This window comes from Pezoporus wallicus, unplaced genomic scaffold, assembly GCF_028554395.1.
Source record: "Pezoporus wallicus isolate ANWC-B61680 ecotype Strahan unplaced genomic scaffold, APGP_CSIRO_Pwel_v1 contig_8166, whole genome shotgun sequence".
NCBI lineage: Eukaryota > Metazoa > Chordata > Aves > Psittaciformes > Psittacidae > Pezoporus > Pezoporus wallicus.
Window position 1 is genome coordinate 3,074,934 of NW_026638114.1, and position 15,943 is coordinate 3,090,876.

The 15,943-nt window shown below is 55.8% G+C and overlaps 3 protein-coding genes across 5 annotated transcripts in view; 1 reads left to right on the forward strand and 2 right to left on the reverse strand.

Moving 5' to 3' along the window:
* Positions 1-15,943, reverse strand: part of CD74 (CD74 molecule) — a 75,848-nt gene that overhangs the window by 22,155 nt on the left and 37,750 nt on the right. The gene's annotated exons all lie outside the window — the stretch shown is intronic.
* The window catches only part of MYOZ3 (myozenin 3), a 136,996-nt gene that overhangs the window by 10,593 nt on the left and 110,460 nt on the right, over positions 1-15,943 (forward strand). The window lies entirely within an intron of this gene.
* On the reverse strand, positions 4,001-9,619 carry ARSI (arylsulfatase family member I). 2 transcript variants are annotated; one of them, XR_008972196.1, is made up of 3 exons: positions 8,646-9,619; positions 5,562-7,688; positions 4,001-4,988 (listed from the first exon to the last, which is right to left on the reverse strand). XR_008972196.1 is itself a non-coding variant. In XM_057409561.1 (2 exons), exons 1-2 carry the CDS (start codon positions 8,963-8,965, stop codon positions 6,284-6,286), a joined length of 1,725 nt encoding a protein of 574 aa, XP_057265544.1. In that variant the 5' UTR covers positions 8,966-9,619; the 3' UTR covers positions 4,001-6,283. The 2 variants fall into 2 exon arrangements, 1 of the variants encoding a protein (XP_057265544.1); XM_057409561.1 differs by having other exon boundaries at positions 4,001-7,688.

Here is a 15,943-nt window from a genome sequence, read left to right on the forward strand (position 1 = left end):
AGGGCCCTGATGGGGACCCGGCCCTGGGGGCTGCCCGGGGGTCACTCTGCTGCTGAGGAGAGGGGAGGGGGGGGAAGCCTAAAATGCAAATATTAAAGGCAAATTAAAGGACATGGCAGTGGAAGGATAATTGGGGCAAAAAGGGTTTCCATGGAAACCCTGGTTTTCATATTGCAGGAGAATGCTGTCACCCCGGCAACTGATTTTACCCCCCAAAATATAGGCCCTGCAGTAGCATCCCTCCAGGACTGGGGGACTCTGGGATGGGGGACACTGGGGTGGGTGGGAGCCAATGGAGCAGAAGTATGTCAGGAGAAGCTGGAGCAACCATGGCAGGTCCCCAGGTCCCTAGGCTGGCCTTTCATCAGCCAGGGTCCCCTGACGGGGTGGCCCCGATTGCGCTGCAGGGGAGGGCTGGCAGTGCTGGGGGATGCTGGGGGTCTCAGGATGGGATAGGAGCAAAGTCTGCCCCCTCCTCATCAGGCTTTTTGCTGCTACTTTTAACTTCAGAAGACACAGAAAGGGAAATGAAAGTGGAGTGATGAGGGCCAAGACCTTGCTGCCAGCACCCACTGGGGATCCAGCACCTTCTCCTCCATCTACACATCCCCCCCCCCATGCACCTTCCCACCTCTGAGCCCCCCAGAAGAGATTTCTTCTAAGCTATTGCCCTGTTTCTGGATGATTTTGCAGCAGGAGGAGCTACCACAACCCCAAAAGATGGGGCTCCCATCACTGGCTGGGAGGGTATTGCCTTTGGCAGCTGAGATGGATTGAGTTCCCTTTCAGGCTGCCATGGAAGGGTTAAAAGGAAAAGAAAAGGCTCCAACCAGACAAAAATAGGGAGAAATCTTTGAGAGGAGATAGAGAAGGAGGAGCAGAGAGAGGGAGAGAAGAAAGGAGGTGGAAGTGGAGGAGGACAGCAAGTGGCGGAGTGAGGAAGAAGAGGGGGAGGAGGAGAAAGGTCTAATGGCTTTTCCATTAATTGCACCATTACCCACCTTCATCCGCACCTTGCATCCCCGCATCCAGCCTCCCGCTCCTGCATGGCCCAGCCAGAGGGGGACCCTGGTGCCAAGGACACAATTCCCACTGCACGGACAGGGCGTGCAGCCGTGTGCCCTAAGGGCCGACGGACTCCAGACCCATAAGGCCTTGCCATCACATGGGCAGAGCACACCGGCCACCACGGATGACATACGTGTGCAATCTGTGCCCTGGGATGTGGTGGTACCCAAAACACCACCCTGCCCATGCCCGTCTCCTCCCCATCCTGCTCCCACATGACAGGGGATTCATTCATCCCACCCAGAGCTGTGCCTGGAGGCAGGGGGCTGCCGTGGGAGCTGCTGCAGCCATATGGATGCTCATGGAATGTTCTCCTCCTCCAGCTTTATGCTGCCAACCCCTATCAACCCCTTGGAGCCAAAGGATAAGAGGAAGAACCCCCACACCAGACCCACAGATGCCCGGGGGCAGCTCACCCCGCCTCGCTCCTGCCTCTGCTGTCATACGTGTGCCCATGGGCGCTGCAATGTGACCTGCCCCCTCTTCCTGCGCCACCCTGGGGCTGGCACATGTGTTCAGCCCCACACACATGATCCCGCAGTCAGGAGGAGGCACCTGGCCCTTCCTTCCCTCCCTCCAGAGCTCCTTCTGCACTCCGACACCCTCACAGGGGGCAGGGGGGATGCCAAAGCTCTCCATGGGGACCCTGCCTCCCTCCCCAGGCTTCTCCTGCCTGGCACAGATGTGGCTTTCTAGGAAAGGTTTCTCCCTTCCCGCACTCTGTTCATTTTCCCCCTTTTTCCTCTGCTTTTTCTCCCTCCTGGGGGTGAAGGGGTGTCAGGCTCCTGGGTGCTCAACATGCTCTGCTCTGCCGGTGATGCACTTCCCAAGCGGGAACCGCTGTGCGGCTCCGCTCCCGGGTGCCTGGAGAACACCCAAGGGGAGCAGAGCTCCGGACGGGATTGTCCCGCTCTGCCTGGGGGCTCTCCCGCCAGCTCCCAGCGGAGGGCAGCAGCTCCAGCCCCTTCCCAGAAGCCCTAGGATTTGTTTTGGATGTCTCCCTTTGGCCGATGCCTCTGCTCCCGGCCAGCCCAAGACGTGCTCCTGCAGGGCCCTGGAGAGCCAAGCCGCCGTGCTCGGGTCTGACCGCCTGATGGAGACCTTCATCCCCAGCAGCTCCTCTCCATCACTGGGCTGCGTCTCCAGGGACGCCGCCTGCTCTCCCAAATATACACACACACAGCGGGTTTCTGCAGCCCAGGATGGGCACCTGAGGTCTGGTGCTAAACCCCAAATGCACTGGATGGGCTCAGGGAGGACCAGTGTGTCCGGGGGGGGCTGCAGCAGGTTCCCCCCTCCTCCCAGGACATTTCATGGGCCTCCGGGAGCTTGCAGCAGTTCCTCACATGCAAAACCAGTGAAGCTGCCAATTACATATTGCAGACATCCCAGAATTACTGGGACAGTTTCACACACAAGCTGGGGTCTGGGGGATGTTCAGTTGCTGTCCTATGGGAAGCTGAATTTGGGGTTATTTTTAGATAAAGATTATAAATACCATGGTAAGAAGAGTTGATTTACATTGAGGGTTGTGTCTGCAGACGTGCCCTGTCCCTGCAGGTCCCAGTGCTCACTCCTGCAGCCACAGGAACCTGCTTTGAGCTGGGACACGGTGTCCCCAAGGCCACCTTCTCCCAAACACCAGGATCCATGGGCAGGGATTCTCCTGCGGACATGGCCATGAATATCTGGGGACCCCCAGCAGGAGCCACATGGCTCCCTGGAGCTGGCTTTGGGTGGGGAGAAACCTCTGCAAAGCCTCTCGTCCTCAGACCCCTGGAAGGAGAAAGGATGCGACTGCCTGGTATGAGATACAGCCCCTGGTCCAGAGCAGCCTCTCCCCAGCACGAGGTGCCCAGGGTGGACACCCTCCCACCATGGCATTTCGGTAAGATGCCCATCCCCTTTCCACCTACTTCCCAAGTGGAAGATGCCTGTGGGGCTGGAAAGGAACCTCCAATCCTGCCTGCTCCATCCTACCCCCATCCTCATCCTTACACTGTCCCCATCTCCATCCCATCCCAACTCCATCCCACCTCCATCCCCATCCCATCCCAACTCTATCCCACCTGCATCCCCATCCCATCCCAACTCTATCCCACCTGCATCGCTATCCCATCCCAACTCCATCCCACCTGCATCCCCATTCCATCCCATCCTATCCCCACCCTCATCCTCATCTCTGTCATCATCTTATGCCCTTCCATCCCACCCCACTCTCACCTCCTCCCAGCCCGCTGGCCCTAGATGCATCCCCCTGCCCCATCCTCTCCGCAGGGCCTCATCCTGCACCCAGCTCCTGCTGGAGTTTGGGACAGCCTTGGGTTTGGACTGCTCTTTGGAAGGTGGTTGGGAAGGAGGGGTGTGCTCAGCCTGTCTGTGCAAATACATCTCCACCACCCGAGCACCTCCCCAGCTGCATTAACCCCTTGGTACCCAGAGTGCACAGGCACTGCTGAGGGGCTTGAACTGTGCGAAAACACAGGATTTGGGCACAATCTTCATTCTTTCCTGCAGAGACCATTAATGAGCAGTGGTGGGATGGGGAACCCAAGCAACAGCCAATGTTCAAATACGGGACTGGAAACAGGTGAAGGACAACTGCTGTCCTCGGGCTGGAGGCTCTGCACTGAGCACTCAGAGATGCTCCTGCTGACTTTTCCTCGTCGTTTGCAGGGACCGAGACTTTTCTTCAACTGTTTCTTTTTGTAAAAACTCATAATGCAACTTTTTTTTTTAATTAAAACAAAAGAAGAACGCAGACCCAACGCTATGGCCAGGCTGTGAGCCTGGCACCAGCCCAGCGACTGGAAATGAAGCAGGACCAGGCCAACCTTGTCATGGGGATATTAGTAAAAGTGAAGGCAGAAAAATCAAATGTGTTTTCATGGAAATTTCCATTTTTGAAGAAAAAAAAAAATAAAAGAAGGACTAAACTTGGATGCATTTATATAAATATGGAAATGAAAGCTGTTTCCCAAGCCTTGTCGCCGCCCCATGGCCAGCCCCGCTCTCCCGCTCCCTTTGGCATCAGTTCTCCCTTTGCAGTGCCTTGTTCCAGAGCCCCCAGCAGCCATCACCCCTTGCCCAGCTCCAGCTCAGCCTGCAGCAGTCTCCTGTTCTTCAGCAAAGCATTGCTTTATATTCAGCAACTGGTTGGCTTTGCCAGTGGGCACACTGATGGAGTGAATCCCATGGGACCGGGCTGGACGGTTGAGGTAGTTTGGGGATGTGCAGCATCCTCCTGGGGCTCACCTCCAATGGGGTGATGCTGCAGGGACTGGTCTCCATGGAGCAATGTGCTAAGGGAGCCAGGGATGGAGAAGGGGCTGATGAAGGAGCTGAGTTCCCCTCTGAAACCTCTCCTTAGGGATGCAGGGGGCCGACGGGATGGCACGGTGATGGGCGTGCATGGAGCACCTGGGACAGATGCACACACTGCCACGCTCCAGCTTCGCAAACTCCTTCTCATCTCTACAACAAGAGGTCTCCTCTATTCTGCCTCGCTGTCAGCTTTCTCTTTTTTTTTTCTCTTTGTTTCTATAGAAAATCCCAATTCCCCCAAATAATCCAAGCTAAGAGTAAGAAGGGGGGAAAAAATACAAATGTGTCATTGCATTCTCTTCCCATCCCCGTCCTCTCTCTCACACGCAGGGCTTGAAAGCACACTGAAAGGTATTCAGCGTGCACGCTGCCAATTGTCACATCTTTCAATGACAGATTTTAAATGAATGTTATTTTGCAAGGGAGAGAGAAAGGGGGGGGGGGTAAAAAAGAGGGGAAAAAAATAAAAAAGAAAGCCCACACTGCTCATCCAAGAGCTGACAAGTCCTAACGGGCCTCATTTTCCAGAGACAAAAATAACTATTTTCAAAATTCACAGCAGGGCCTTCGCCTACACACGCTGCACCAAGAGAAACCTGTGGGGAGAAATGTAAAACACATTGTGTAAATGGAAATGCACCATGCATCCCAAGTGCTTTTCGAGCTATTTACCCTCTTTCATCCTCGCCAGCTTCTCCTCCGAGCACACGTACGCATGCGCGGGGGGGCTCGGCGCTGGTCCCGAGCTGCCGCAGGGGCTGGCTCCCCATGGCAGGGGGGTGATGATGGGGAGGTGTTTCCCAGTTCAGTGCTGGTGCTGATGGGAGAGTGGTGCCCATCTGCAGGGAGGGGGTGTGGTGTGGTGCTGGTAGGCAAGAGCTGTCCCTGCCCCTCTCCATGGCTTTGGGGTCCTGCAGCTAACGAGCAGCACATCAGCCTCTGCAGAGACCTTCTGGGGATGTTCCCTCTGCCCCAAGATCAGCAGTGGGGATGTGGGGATGGGGCTAACCCCAGCACAGGGAAGGGGTAGTTGGATGGATGGATGTGTGGGATGGATGGGGAGGAGCATGGGTGCATACAGCCGTGCACATGGTGATGGTAGAACCTGTGGATGGAAGGGTCTGCTGGGTGGCTGATCCATGTGAAATCCACCAGAACCTGTGACAAACCTGCCTCCCAAATGTGGGGTCATAGGGAACCATGTGTCCTCTAAGATCATCCAACCACATCTGCATGGGCCATAGTTCCTCACAGGGGCTGCTCCTGGTCCCCCAAGCCAGTGGAGGGGAGAAGGCATGGTTCCTGTAGCAGCAAGGCTGAGTCCAGCCATTGCAGTCTCAGATCTGATGTCCATGGTCAGGAATCCATCCTTCCACAAAGAAGTACAACAGGGAAACACCATGGTCTTGGGTTTGGGGGAGCAAGAGCAAATGTAGCAGCCGCCTGGAAGCAGGCAGAGTCAGGAGCATGCATATACAAGGACAAGACGAGGGACGACCTGCAGGCAGAGCCACCCCAGGGTCTCATGCTTCCTCCTGCCATTGCAATGGTCAATATCAAAGCTTGTGATTGCCTGCAGAGTCCTTGGCAAAAGGGTCTCTCTCTTCGGAAGGGGCTCTGCATGGGCCAGCTCAGCTCAGCAGACTTGCACTACATCACCAAGGACCATGACCGAGCCCACATCACCCTTCCTTGCCCACCAGGACCACCTCCCTGCTGCCACTGGTCCAGCCAGAGAGGAGAAGTGTTTTGAGGTGAACCCTGGATTAAGGAAGAGTAAGAGACTGTTGTCCATCTCCATATCTGTCCCTCTCCCTCGCTCCCACCCCCTGGCACTGCCTTCCAGAGCTCCAGCCTGGCCAGGCTGGGTCAATGCTGGGGGAGTCTCCCATCAGATGCGGTTGGACATGAGCCTGGTGTTCAGCTTGCGGAAGAAAGAGCGCAGCTTGCAGATCTTGCACTTCTTCTTCTTCTTGTTCCTGCTTTTCAGGGGCTCCCCACCACCTTCCCACTCCTCCCCATCATCCTCGCTGGCCCAAGGTCCCCAGGCACCGCCATTGAAGTCCGGGTGTGCTCGGGGGTTCTCCGCAGGGTACCGCACTGGGATGGCCGTCCGGTTGTAGTGCACCAGCCTCATCAGGAGGGTCCTGACCACGTCTGGGCGCTGGTCCGAGAGGTCGTAGCGCTCATAGGGGTCAGCGGTGATGTTGAAGAGCCACACGGACTTCCTCAGGCCATTGGTGAGACGCTCCAGGTTCCACCAGCTCCCTGGGAAGTTGGTCAGGGTCTGTGGGGGGATCCAGTCGCTGTATCCCGGGTCACCAGTGAGAAGCTTCCACTCCCCGACGCGGATGGAGGCCTGCACGGCCGTGTTCCAGATACCAAAGCCATCCTCCAAGGAGCCATACTTGGCGTGGTTGTACAGGGGGTCAATGTTGTGCAGGATTTCAGTTCGTGGCGACTCCTTGCCCTCACTGATGGCAGGCCACACGTTGTATCCATCCAAGCCTGGCACGTTGCTCAGGTTGCCCCTGGCCAGGCTGACGAGAGTCGGGTACCAGTCTGTGATGTGAACCAGTGCCCAGCTGGTCCGGCGCTTGCGCTTGATGAGGGGACTATGGACAAAACCGATGCCACGAACTCCTCCTTCCCAGTACGTCCCTTTGCGGCCCCGTAGCGGCCAGTTGCTTCCCCCAGAGAAGGTCTGCCCACCGTTGTCGGTGGAGAACACAATCACACTATTGTCATAATAACCATACTTCTTGAGGGCCCAAGTGATGTTCTTCACCGCCTCATCCATGCACGTCACCATGGCAGCGTACTTGCGGCGGGCAACATTGCCCATGGAGCGGTAGCGGTAGATGTACTCCTTGGGGGACTGCAGAGGCGTGTGGACCGCTTGGAAGGCCACATAGATGAAGATGGGCTCCTTGGGGCTGTGGGATGCCAGGATCTTGCTGACGCGCTGGGCATAGAGGAAGGTGGAGTATTTCCCACTCTGGTCCCAAGCCACGTCCTCCCCTTCGTGCAGGTCGTAGCCACAGACACCCGGTCCATCACAGTTGTCATAGGTGTAATAGTCCACATTGCCCGTCAGGGAGCCCAGGAAGGTGTCGAAGCCCCGGCGGGTGGGCAGGCACTCCTTCTTGTAGAAGCCAAGGTGCCACTTGCCCACCATATGTGTGGAGTAGCCGGCTTCCTGCAGCTTCTGTGGCAGGGTGACCTGGTCGAGGGGCAGGCAGTTGGGCTGCCGAGGGCGGATGATGGAGTGCTGCAGCCCTGTGTGGATCTGGTACCTGCCAGGGAAGAGCCAGGAGGAACCAATGGTGACAGGGAGCAGCTCTGAGTGGGAATGAGATGGCATTTTATGTGCTGGAGACCACAAATGTATACAGATCTCCATGTCACCCAAGGCAGCCCTGTAGAGCAAGCTCCACACCAGAGACCTGGAGGTCCTGATCTATTCAATGATACTAAAAGCAGATGCAAAAACAAGAGAGGGGCTGAGCAGACATCTCAAAAGCACACTGGGCTGCCCCACCAGGATGCCACCAGCAGTTATCCCTGCTGCTGCCTGCCCATGGAGGGTGGCTGGGCTCTGTCAGGGCTGGGCAGCACAAGCAAGAGTTGTGCAGCAATTCCTGTGGGTTTGCAGTGCCATATCCATAGGCACTTCCTACGGTGAGTGTTGACTTCCCAAGGCTGCTCCAGGGTAAGCCCCTTCTGTCCTAGGAGGCAGAACGTCCCAGGGTAAGGGGAGATTTGACTGTGTGCTATGGGAGAGGGCAATGGACCAGCAACCAGCAGGCCCTCGATAATGCAGCACTGAACACACAAGTGGGAAATACACAGTCCAAGGGACTCACAGATGCAGGGGAGAATGATCCTTCAACCCCATAGCCCAGCAGCAAATCCCCAAGGACCAGTGTGACAGCAGCATGGGACAGCCAGGGGATGCAGCTCCTTGCCTGGCACTGCAGGACCTCATGGCCAGAGACCACCTTTACCCAAAGTGACACCCTCTACCCAATAGCATCTGCATTTTTGGCCTTGCCATGTGCTACTATCTCCCACGAGAAAATCAACTGTTTACTCATGAAGCCTTCTAAGGAAAGCCAGCAAGATGCCTTCTCTGGAGGTTCTCCATCATCTGCCAATACACGGGGCCATCTGCCTAGCAGTGAGCTGGGGTTAAGCTCCTCAGAGCTAAGGAAGGGACAGGAGGAGGGACACAAGTGGGATGTGAGCCTTACCTGCCAGTTATGAGCTGGCTCCGGGACGGGGTGCAGATGGGCTGGATGTAGTAGTTCTCCAGCTTAACCCCCTCGGCCGCCAGCCTGTCCAGCGTCGGTGTCTGGATATCAGAGCCGTGGTACCCAACATCGTGATAGCCCTGGTCATCAGTCAGAATGAAGATGATGTGGGGTGGCCTGGAAAAGGTGGGGGGCAGCACTTTCTCCATGGGGTCCATGGCCACGTCGGCCACCAAACTGGGCTTCATCCAGTCCCAGGATAAATAGCCAAAGCTGAGCAGGCTGACGAGCGAGAAGCCCGTGAGGGCATAGACGGCCATCCCGGAGCACGCCTGCGAAGGGAGCTACTGTCCCAGCATCGTCTGGGAGCCACAGAAACAGGAGATATCCCGGTCCTGCAGGGGAGCCCCCCAGGTTATGGGATGATCCCCGCACCCCCTGCAGCTGGTTTAGCGGGAGCAGCTCCCAGGAAGGCACACTCTGGAGCACACAAAGAGCTTTAATCCGCCGGGGCTGGGTTGCCTTCAGTCAAAAGAAAATAACCCTCGCGCCGCTCCAATCAAACCCATCTGCGCGGCAGGACGGGCTCCTCGCCGTGATCCCCAAGCATCCCGAGCGCTGCAAACACTTCCTGCCCGCCTGGCGTTCTCTCGCTGCTGTTACTGCTTTATAAAGGACCCCATTAAAACCTCGCTGGAGGAAGTAGCTGGCGTCTCCTCTGCTATCCCGACACGATGCGATGATCCTTTCCTTTCAACTCCTGCGGAAGAGGGTGCTAAAGTTCAAGCCCAGGGGTACCGAGCGCTCCTCCGAGCTCTCCCAGGGAAGGAAAGCCGTCCCACTCCTTTACCCAACCTCCGCTGCAAAACACTGAGTCCCAACATCTGTCTGGGACGTGGGCTAAGCCGCCAGGTTTATGGGGAGCCGCAGGCTCGGCCCCTCCCAGCTCAGCAGCTCCAGGAAAAAGCTGGGAAGCTCCAGAGAGTGCAGGGTCCTAAGCGTGGTGTTCCCTGAGCCACCAACCCTGCCCTCCCTGCTTGCCCTGAGATGTGTGACCATGGCACGGGTGGGATGCTCAGCCCAAGCCCCGCAGCATCCAGACAGGAGCGGGAAGGGCTGTGTCCCTGGGGCGGATTGCAGGGGCCAGAATCACCAAACAAATAAATCCAATCCCCATCCAAATAAATCCTGGGCAAGGGGAAGCTGCTAAAACTTGTTGGGACACCCCCAGTGTTGAATCAAAGCACCCAGGGGCATGCAGAGCGCTACAGAGTGGGCTGGGTGCTGCTGCACCCATTTTCCAAGTGGGGAAACTGAGGCAGAGAGGGGCCGTTCATACTGGCCATGGCCACAGCCAGCCAGGGGCAGGATTTGGTGTGCACTAGGTCCCTCTGTCAACGCAGGGCACTGCTCTGAGCCTGGGGGCTCAGGATGGGGAGCAGGGGGGTGGGAGGCAGGGATGGGTGGCTGCTCCTTCCCTGCTGGCAGCAGCCCCGGCTCACTGGAAGGAGCACGGCAGGGCTGGGTTGAGCCTTTCAGTGAGGTTTGATTAATCCCTGGGGCTTCATCACTCATTTCTTACGCCTGCTTCTCTTCTCCCTTCTCCTCGCTCCTTCCCACCACTCGCCTGCCTCCCTCACGTCTCCCTCTTCTCCCCTGACAGCGTTAAACAGTTCCCTCCTCTTGGCAAAATCTGGACCTGACTGAATAGGAAGAGAGGTAGTTTGGGATCCCCAGCTGCTGGGTCCTGTTATTCCTCCATGGTTCCCAATGGGTCCCTGCTACCCAGGGAGACCCCTCTGTGCCCCCCTTCAAGGGGCTGTAGGGCTCCCTGAGCATCCCAGTCTGTGGCCCCACAGACATGGCTCCATGCAAACCTTGGGGCAGAGACAGAGTTATCACCATGGTTTATAATCACAGCTCTTTCCAAATACATAAATAATAGTCAGTTTGGGTGAACAGCACAGATTAGAGAGGAAACTGGAGATGTCAGGGCTGAGATGAGGCAGAGAAAGTGTGTTTGAAGCAGCACAGACCACAGATGAGCTGTGTCTTGTTCGGCATGGGAAGGGAGGTGCAGGACGGGGGCAGCAGAAGGGATTCTCTGGCCACAGAAGTGGGGCTGGAGCCCACCTCCAAGGAGAAAGAGCAGAGCTGAGCACCTCCTGGGTCCTGGATCTGCATGGAAATCGATGCAGGGTCCGAGCTGGTCCCAGGTCTGGGAGCAAAGAGCAGGGTTAACTCAGCTCAGGGCTTTCCCAAGGGCCAGATGGTGAATCAGTAGTGAGTTTGGTGGCACTGACCCTGCTCTGAAGGGTTGGGGCAGCCAGCTGGGTCCCAGCACATAGACACCTCCCAGGAAGGGGATGATGGGTTCTCCTCCAAGGCATGATAAGAAGGTAAAAAGCATCAAATGGCACATGGAAATGCTTTCGCTCCCAGGAACAATGGGGTGCAATGGGACTCTCAAATCCGTGTCCCTGAAATCATCTGGTGGGGAGGCAGGAGGTGGCAGGGAAGAGGAGGAGGAGGAAGAGGAAGAAATGACAACCCTTTCCTGGGTCAGGACGATTCAAGCCAGCCACATGGCTGCTCTGTGGGTGATTAATGCATCCCAAGGTCTAGGGATGGAAAAAGGCCTGCCGCCTCCCTCCCCACTGCTCTTCATTCCAGGCAGTCACTCGTCCAGCCTTGCTCAAAGATGTCTCATGAGCCAGGAGCTTCCTTGGAGAGCTCCAGCACGTTGCACAACAGGGAGGTTTCCCCTGGCAGCCAGCCTGGCCATGGATGCTGAGCCAGCCGGCAGACCCTGCCTGCTTCAGTCCTGCATCTGCCCAGGCGAGGACAGCCCCGTTCCTCCCCATACACCAGCTGCTGACACAGAAGACACTGAACCTCACTCCCAGCCTGACCCATGGCGGTTTTATTGGTTCAAGGGGATGGGGAGTCCCGTCTGGGGAGCTGGGTGCTGGTTACAGACCCAGCAGTGGCTCTGTGGGCAGAGCATCACCCACCTCACCCCAACCCAGCTTCCCCATCCCAGAGTATCACCTACTGCACCCCAGCCAAGCTTCCCCGTCTCACAGCATCACCCACTGCACCCCAACTGAGCTTCCTCATCCCAGAGCATTACCCACTGCACCCCAGCCAAGCTTCCCCATCCCACAGCATCACCCACTGCACCCCAACCCAGCACTTCCACATATCCGCAAACCCTTCCCAGCTAGAAGCAAGCCCCCCGTTCCAAGAAATCACACAGCAGATGGGATAAACCCATCAGCCAAAGCCCAAAATGCCCTTTTTGATGCATTTCAACCTGGTGACATGACCCACAAGCAGCAAACCCTGACCACTGCCTGGTCCCTGCGTGTCCCTGCAGCTGGCAGAGCTCCCCGCATTCGCACAGCTGGTTCTTTAACCAAATATTTGAATATTCCCTTTTTTTTATTTCATTAATTTCATGTGGCCTGGGGCAAGAACGAAAACAAACACAGCCCTTCCTGCTTGTTTCTCCCCACTGCCCCCCGGCTCCGGCCGCACTTGTGTTTTGGCTCCGAAAGCACTCGCTCCAAGCGGGGTTATGCAAACAGGCTCCACATATTTCTCAGCGCCTGCGATGTGCCACGAGGCCACACAGCAGAGTTTCAAACCAAGCTTCAAATCTTCTACTTCTTTTTTTCCCCTTATTTCCCCCCCTTTTCTTTATTTTTTAACCCTTCCAGGGGCTGGAGCCCCTTCAGCCCTCAATGCTGCCTTTCTCTCTCCATCAATGGGGCATTATGGCAGGGGAATTATTGAAAGCAGAACTCCCAGGCTTTACAATGGGAGCTCTGTGCAAGGCAAATATTGCACAATCTGTTTGCACGGTGCCCTTCCCCCTCACGCTTTGGCCTCGGGCCTGTCGAAATGGACCTTAAAAATAAGAAATATGAAAGGGTTTTAATAAGTCCCCTCTCTCCTTCTTCAGAGCAAGACATTTGACCTAACGGGGCATTGGGGAGCCAAGCCCGGCCTCGAGAAAACACAGCACGTCGCTCTCGCCTCTCAGATGTTTAAGGGTTTCCGCTCTCCCCGGCCAACGTGTGATGCATTTACTTTTTTATTGGCACGATGAAAGAGCCCAGGCAAGTCTGGAAAAGAAGGGAGCAGTCCCAGGAATGGTGAGAGCTTGTTATTTTGTCTAGAAGGTGGGGAAGAAGGGCTCAGAGGAGGGAGAGGCAAGGAGATGCATGGGGAAGGAAGGAGGCTCGAGGCATCGATGGTCCCAAGCTGGAGGTGAACGTCTCTCTATTGACTTTGGGAGCCTCCAAGAGGTCCCAGTCTTCATGCCCTTGGACTAGGGATGGATCATGGTTCTATCCTGGTCTTCTCTCTGCCATGAGCACTCTGCTCCCCTGATGTCTTTCTTGTGACCATCTCCCCTCCCTGGTGCACAACAGGCAGGCAGCACTTCTGCCAGGCAGTGCCAGGACCTGTTTCCTCCCTGACATCCCCTAAAAATCACATTTTCCCACTCCAGGACCTCATTTTCCCCACTCCGAGCCCAGCACCTCCCTGCCTCTGGCCACAATGGACCCTGTGGGGAGAAGATGATTTTGTAGCAGCAACCATTGAGGCGAGACCTCAACCAGATTACAGGGATGGGGCTTGGATTGGGGGAACTCAGAGGTTTCTGAACACACCATAATGTTCTTTCTGGAAGCTGGAGCCAAGGGAGGAGAAAAGAGCAAATGTGCATTGGTTCCTGCTTATGCAACCCTCATGATCGTTAAAGGAATGAGGAGCACTGCAGCAGCAGCCATGGCATTGGTTGCCAAAGCCCCAGGGTAGCACATTATGGGGGCAGAGAGGAGAGCATCAGCCGTGGCTCTGTCAAGGGCTCAGCAGCACTGCTGGATGTTGCTCTTGGAGCCAAACAGCCTCTTTTTTTCAATACCCTGCCCGTATTTCATTGCCATTTGCGCAGTTGAAAATAATCATCATCATCAAAATGCACTTAGAAGCCGTAGCACAATATTAGAGTCTTTTCTAATGTAAACCATAGCCTCTAACAACACATGTTGGGCTTGGCGAGGATTTGTTCCCAATCAAAACACTGCAGCTCGCCTTCCTCCTTTCCCAGTCTCCCAGCACTAGTGAAATATGAAATAAAATCCCTAAATTAGAGCAGTTCGGCTCTTTAGTTAAGGAATTTTTCTTCCAGTTTTGGTCACTGAGGATACATCTCAATGATTCTGCAAATTCTGCCATGAAATGGCTTCAACACCTTCCTGCTCGTGTTTGATTTTCCTCCTTCCCCTTCAATCAGGAGACTTCAGTCCATCGGCTCCCCTTCCTCCATCTGATATTCCTCCCCTCGCCGTTCCCCACTTCCCGGGAAACTGCAGCTCGCCGCCTTCTCCTCTCCTCTCTCTAACGACTGGCGTGCTTGCTTGGAAGAGCTGGAAAGGAGCCCATGGGTTTGGCACCGCTCCTTTCTTCCCATGCCTTATGGCAAGCTTTCCACATCGCCTGGGTGCTCTCCCTCCTCATCCTGCTCCCCCTTCCCAAGCCCAAAATCCACACCCCTGGAATCAAGGCGCATCCCACTGCAGCTTCCCAGCAGAGCCCTGCTGCTCGCGTGATGGATGGAGAGTTCCCAGTTGATGTGAGTCAGGGATGTGCTGGGACATGGATCCCCACAGGATGTGGGGAGAACGTAGGGGAAGCAACCTCAGCCTGGCTTTGCAAGCAGGACAGGCTGGAGGTGAGGAACCTGCCTGTGTGATAGAGATGGAAAGCTAGAGAGCACACCGGGCAGGTGGATTTGCGCTGAATCCCATTGGGCTCTCATGGCTCAGGATCCTGATATTGCTCTGCCTCAACACACGTCTCTTCCAGAAGGACTGACCTTTGCTAAGGTCTCCTGGCCTCAGTGGACTGGCTATCTCTGAAGCAGAGGAGTAGGTCCCAAGACAGCGGAAGGAAGGATTTAAGCATTTAGCATAGTTGGTTTCTGGCAGCGATACTCTGTGACCCTAACATCAGCTTCCCCAGCTTATTGATTTTGGACTCCCCACCTTCATTCCTGACATGATTTATCATGGGATACACAGAAACTCCTCAATCCTCAAAGCATGCAAGATGCTCGCATCTCCTGCAGCCTTGCCTGGGCTTGGGAAGAAAGAGCAATTCTTCCCAGCACCGGTGTCAAACATCCCTCCATCCCATAGCCACACCAGGCTGAACACTGGTGCCTTTGGCAGAGCCAAAGGCTGTTCACCCTCACCACGAGATAAGCTCCATCACTAACCCTAGGAAGGCAGCTCTCCTAGAAGCAGCAATGGCAGGCAGGGACCCATGGACCAGGCACACTGCTGGGTCCATAGGAGCAGCCCCATCACCTCTACCTCCTCTTAACACCCAACCAGGGTACTGGCTCCCCTCCCAAGCCACAGCATGGGACCAGCCACCCACTCCCCAGGGCTGGGCAGCCTCCTGTCTCCTGTCTGCTCTTAGCTCCCATCTCCCATTTCAGGTGCAACCTCTTCAAAGGCAGCAGTGGGTTTTGGCTGGCAGGAGATGTGATGGCCAGGATGCCTGCCCAGAGCCCCAAGCCAAGGCATGGAGGAGGGGGATGAAGCCGGCACTCCCCGGCTTGGCTCAGGTACTGGCTCCAGACAAGGAACCCTTTCTCGCCGGGGGAGCTGCAGCAGGGCAGGGCAGGATGCTCTGAGCTCCCTGCTTGTTTATAGCCCTGGTTCAGAGCAAAGAAAACACACCTGCCTGTGCCAGCCGTGCTCCCACCTGCACCACAGCAGGGGGAACAGCCGCATGTGTACCCAGGATGTGCTCCCTTCGCATCCCAGGGGTTGCTTCTCCCCAGGGCACGGGTGCTGCCACCCTCTCTAAAGGTCTCTGCTCTGCTGAGCACAGGCTGGGGAGCAGTTCAGAACAGGCAGAGCCCAATTAGACATCGCATTACTTAATACAAAAGGTATCAATAATCCAGCAGGAGAGATGAGAGCTCTTTTCTCGCTGAGGATGCCAAGAGCACAAATTGCCTTCTTGTAAGAGAAAGGCTTAATTTCCATAGAACATGACAGATTAAAGCACGAGTGGGTGAGTCCACTCTATTATTCATCAGCCTTCACTGCTAACAGGAGAGGGTGTGCTGCCTCCTCTGAAGTTTCTTCGAAGGCCCAGGGTGCCCACATTTTATATGGGTAGAAAGCAAGGTATGAATGGATGGAGCTTTGAATGCTCAGTGTTTGCATTCCCCTCTGCCCTGGGATTTTATGCATCAGCCTTGTCACTGC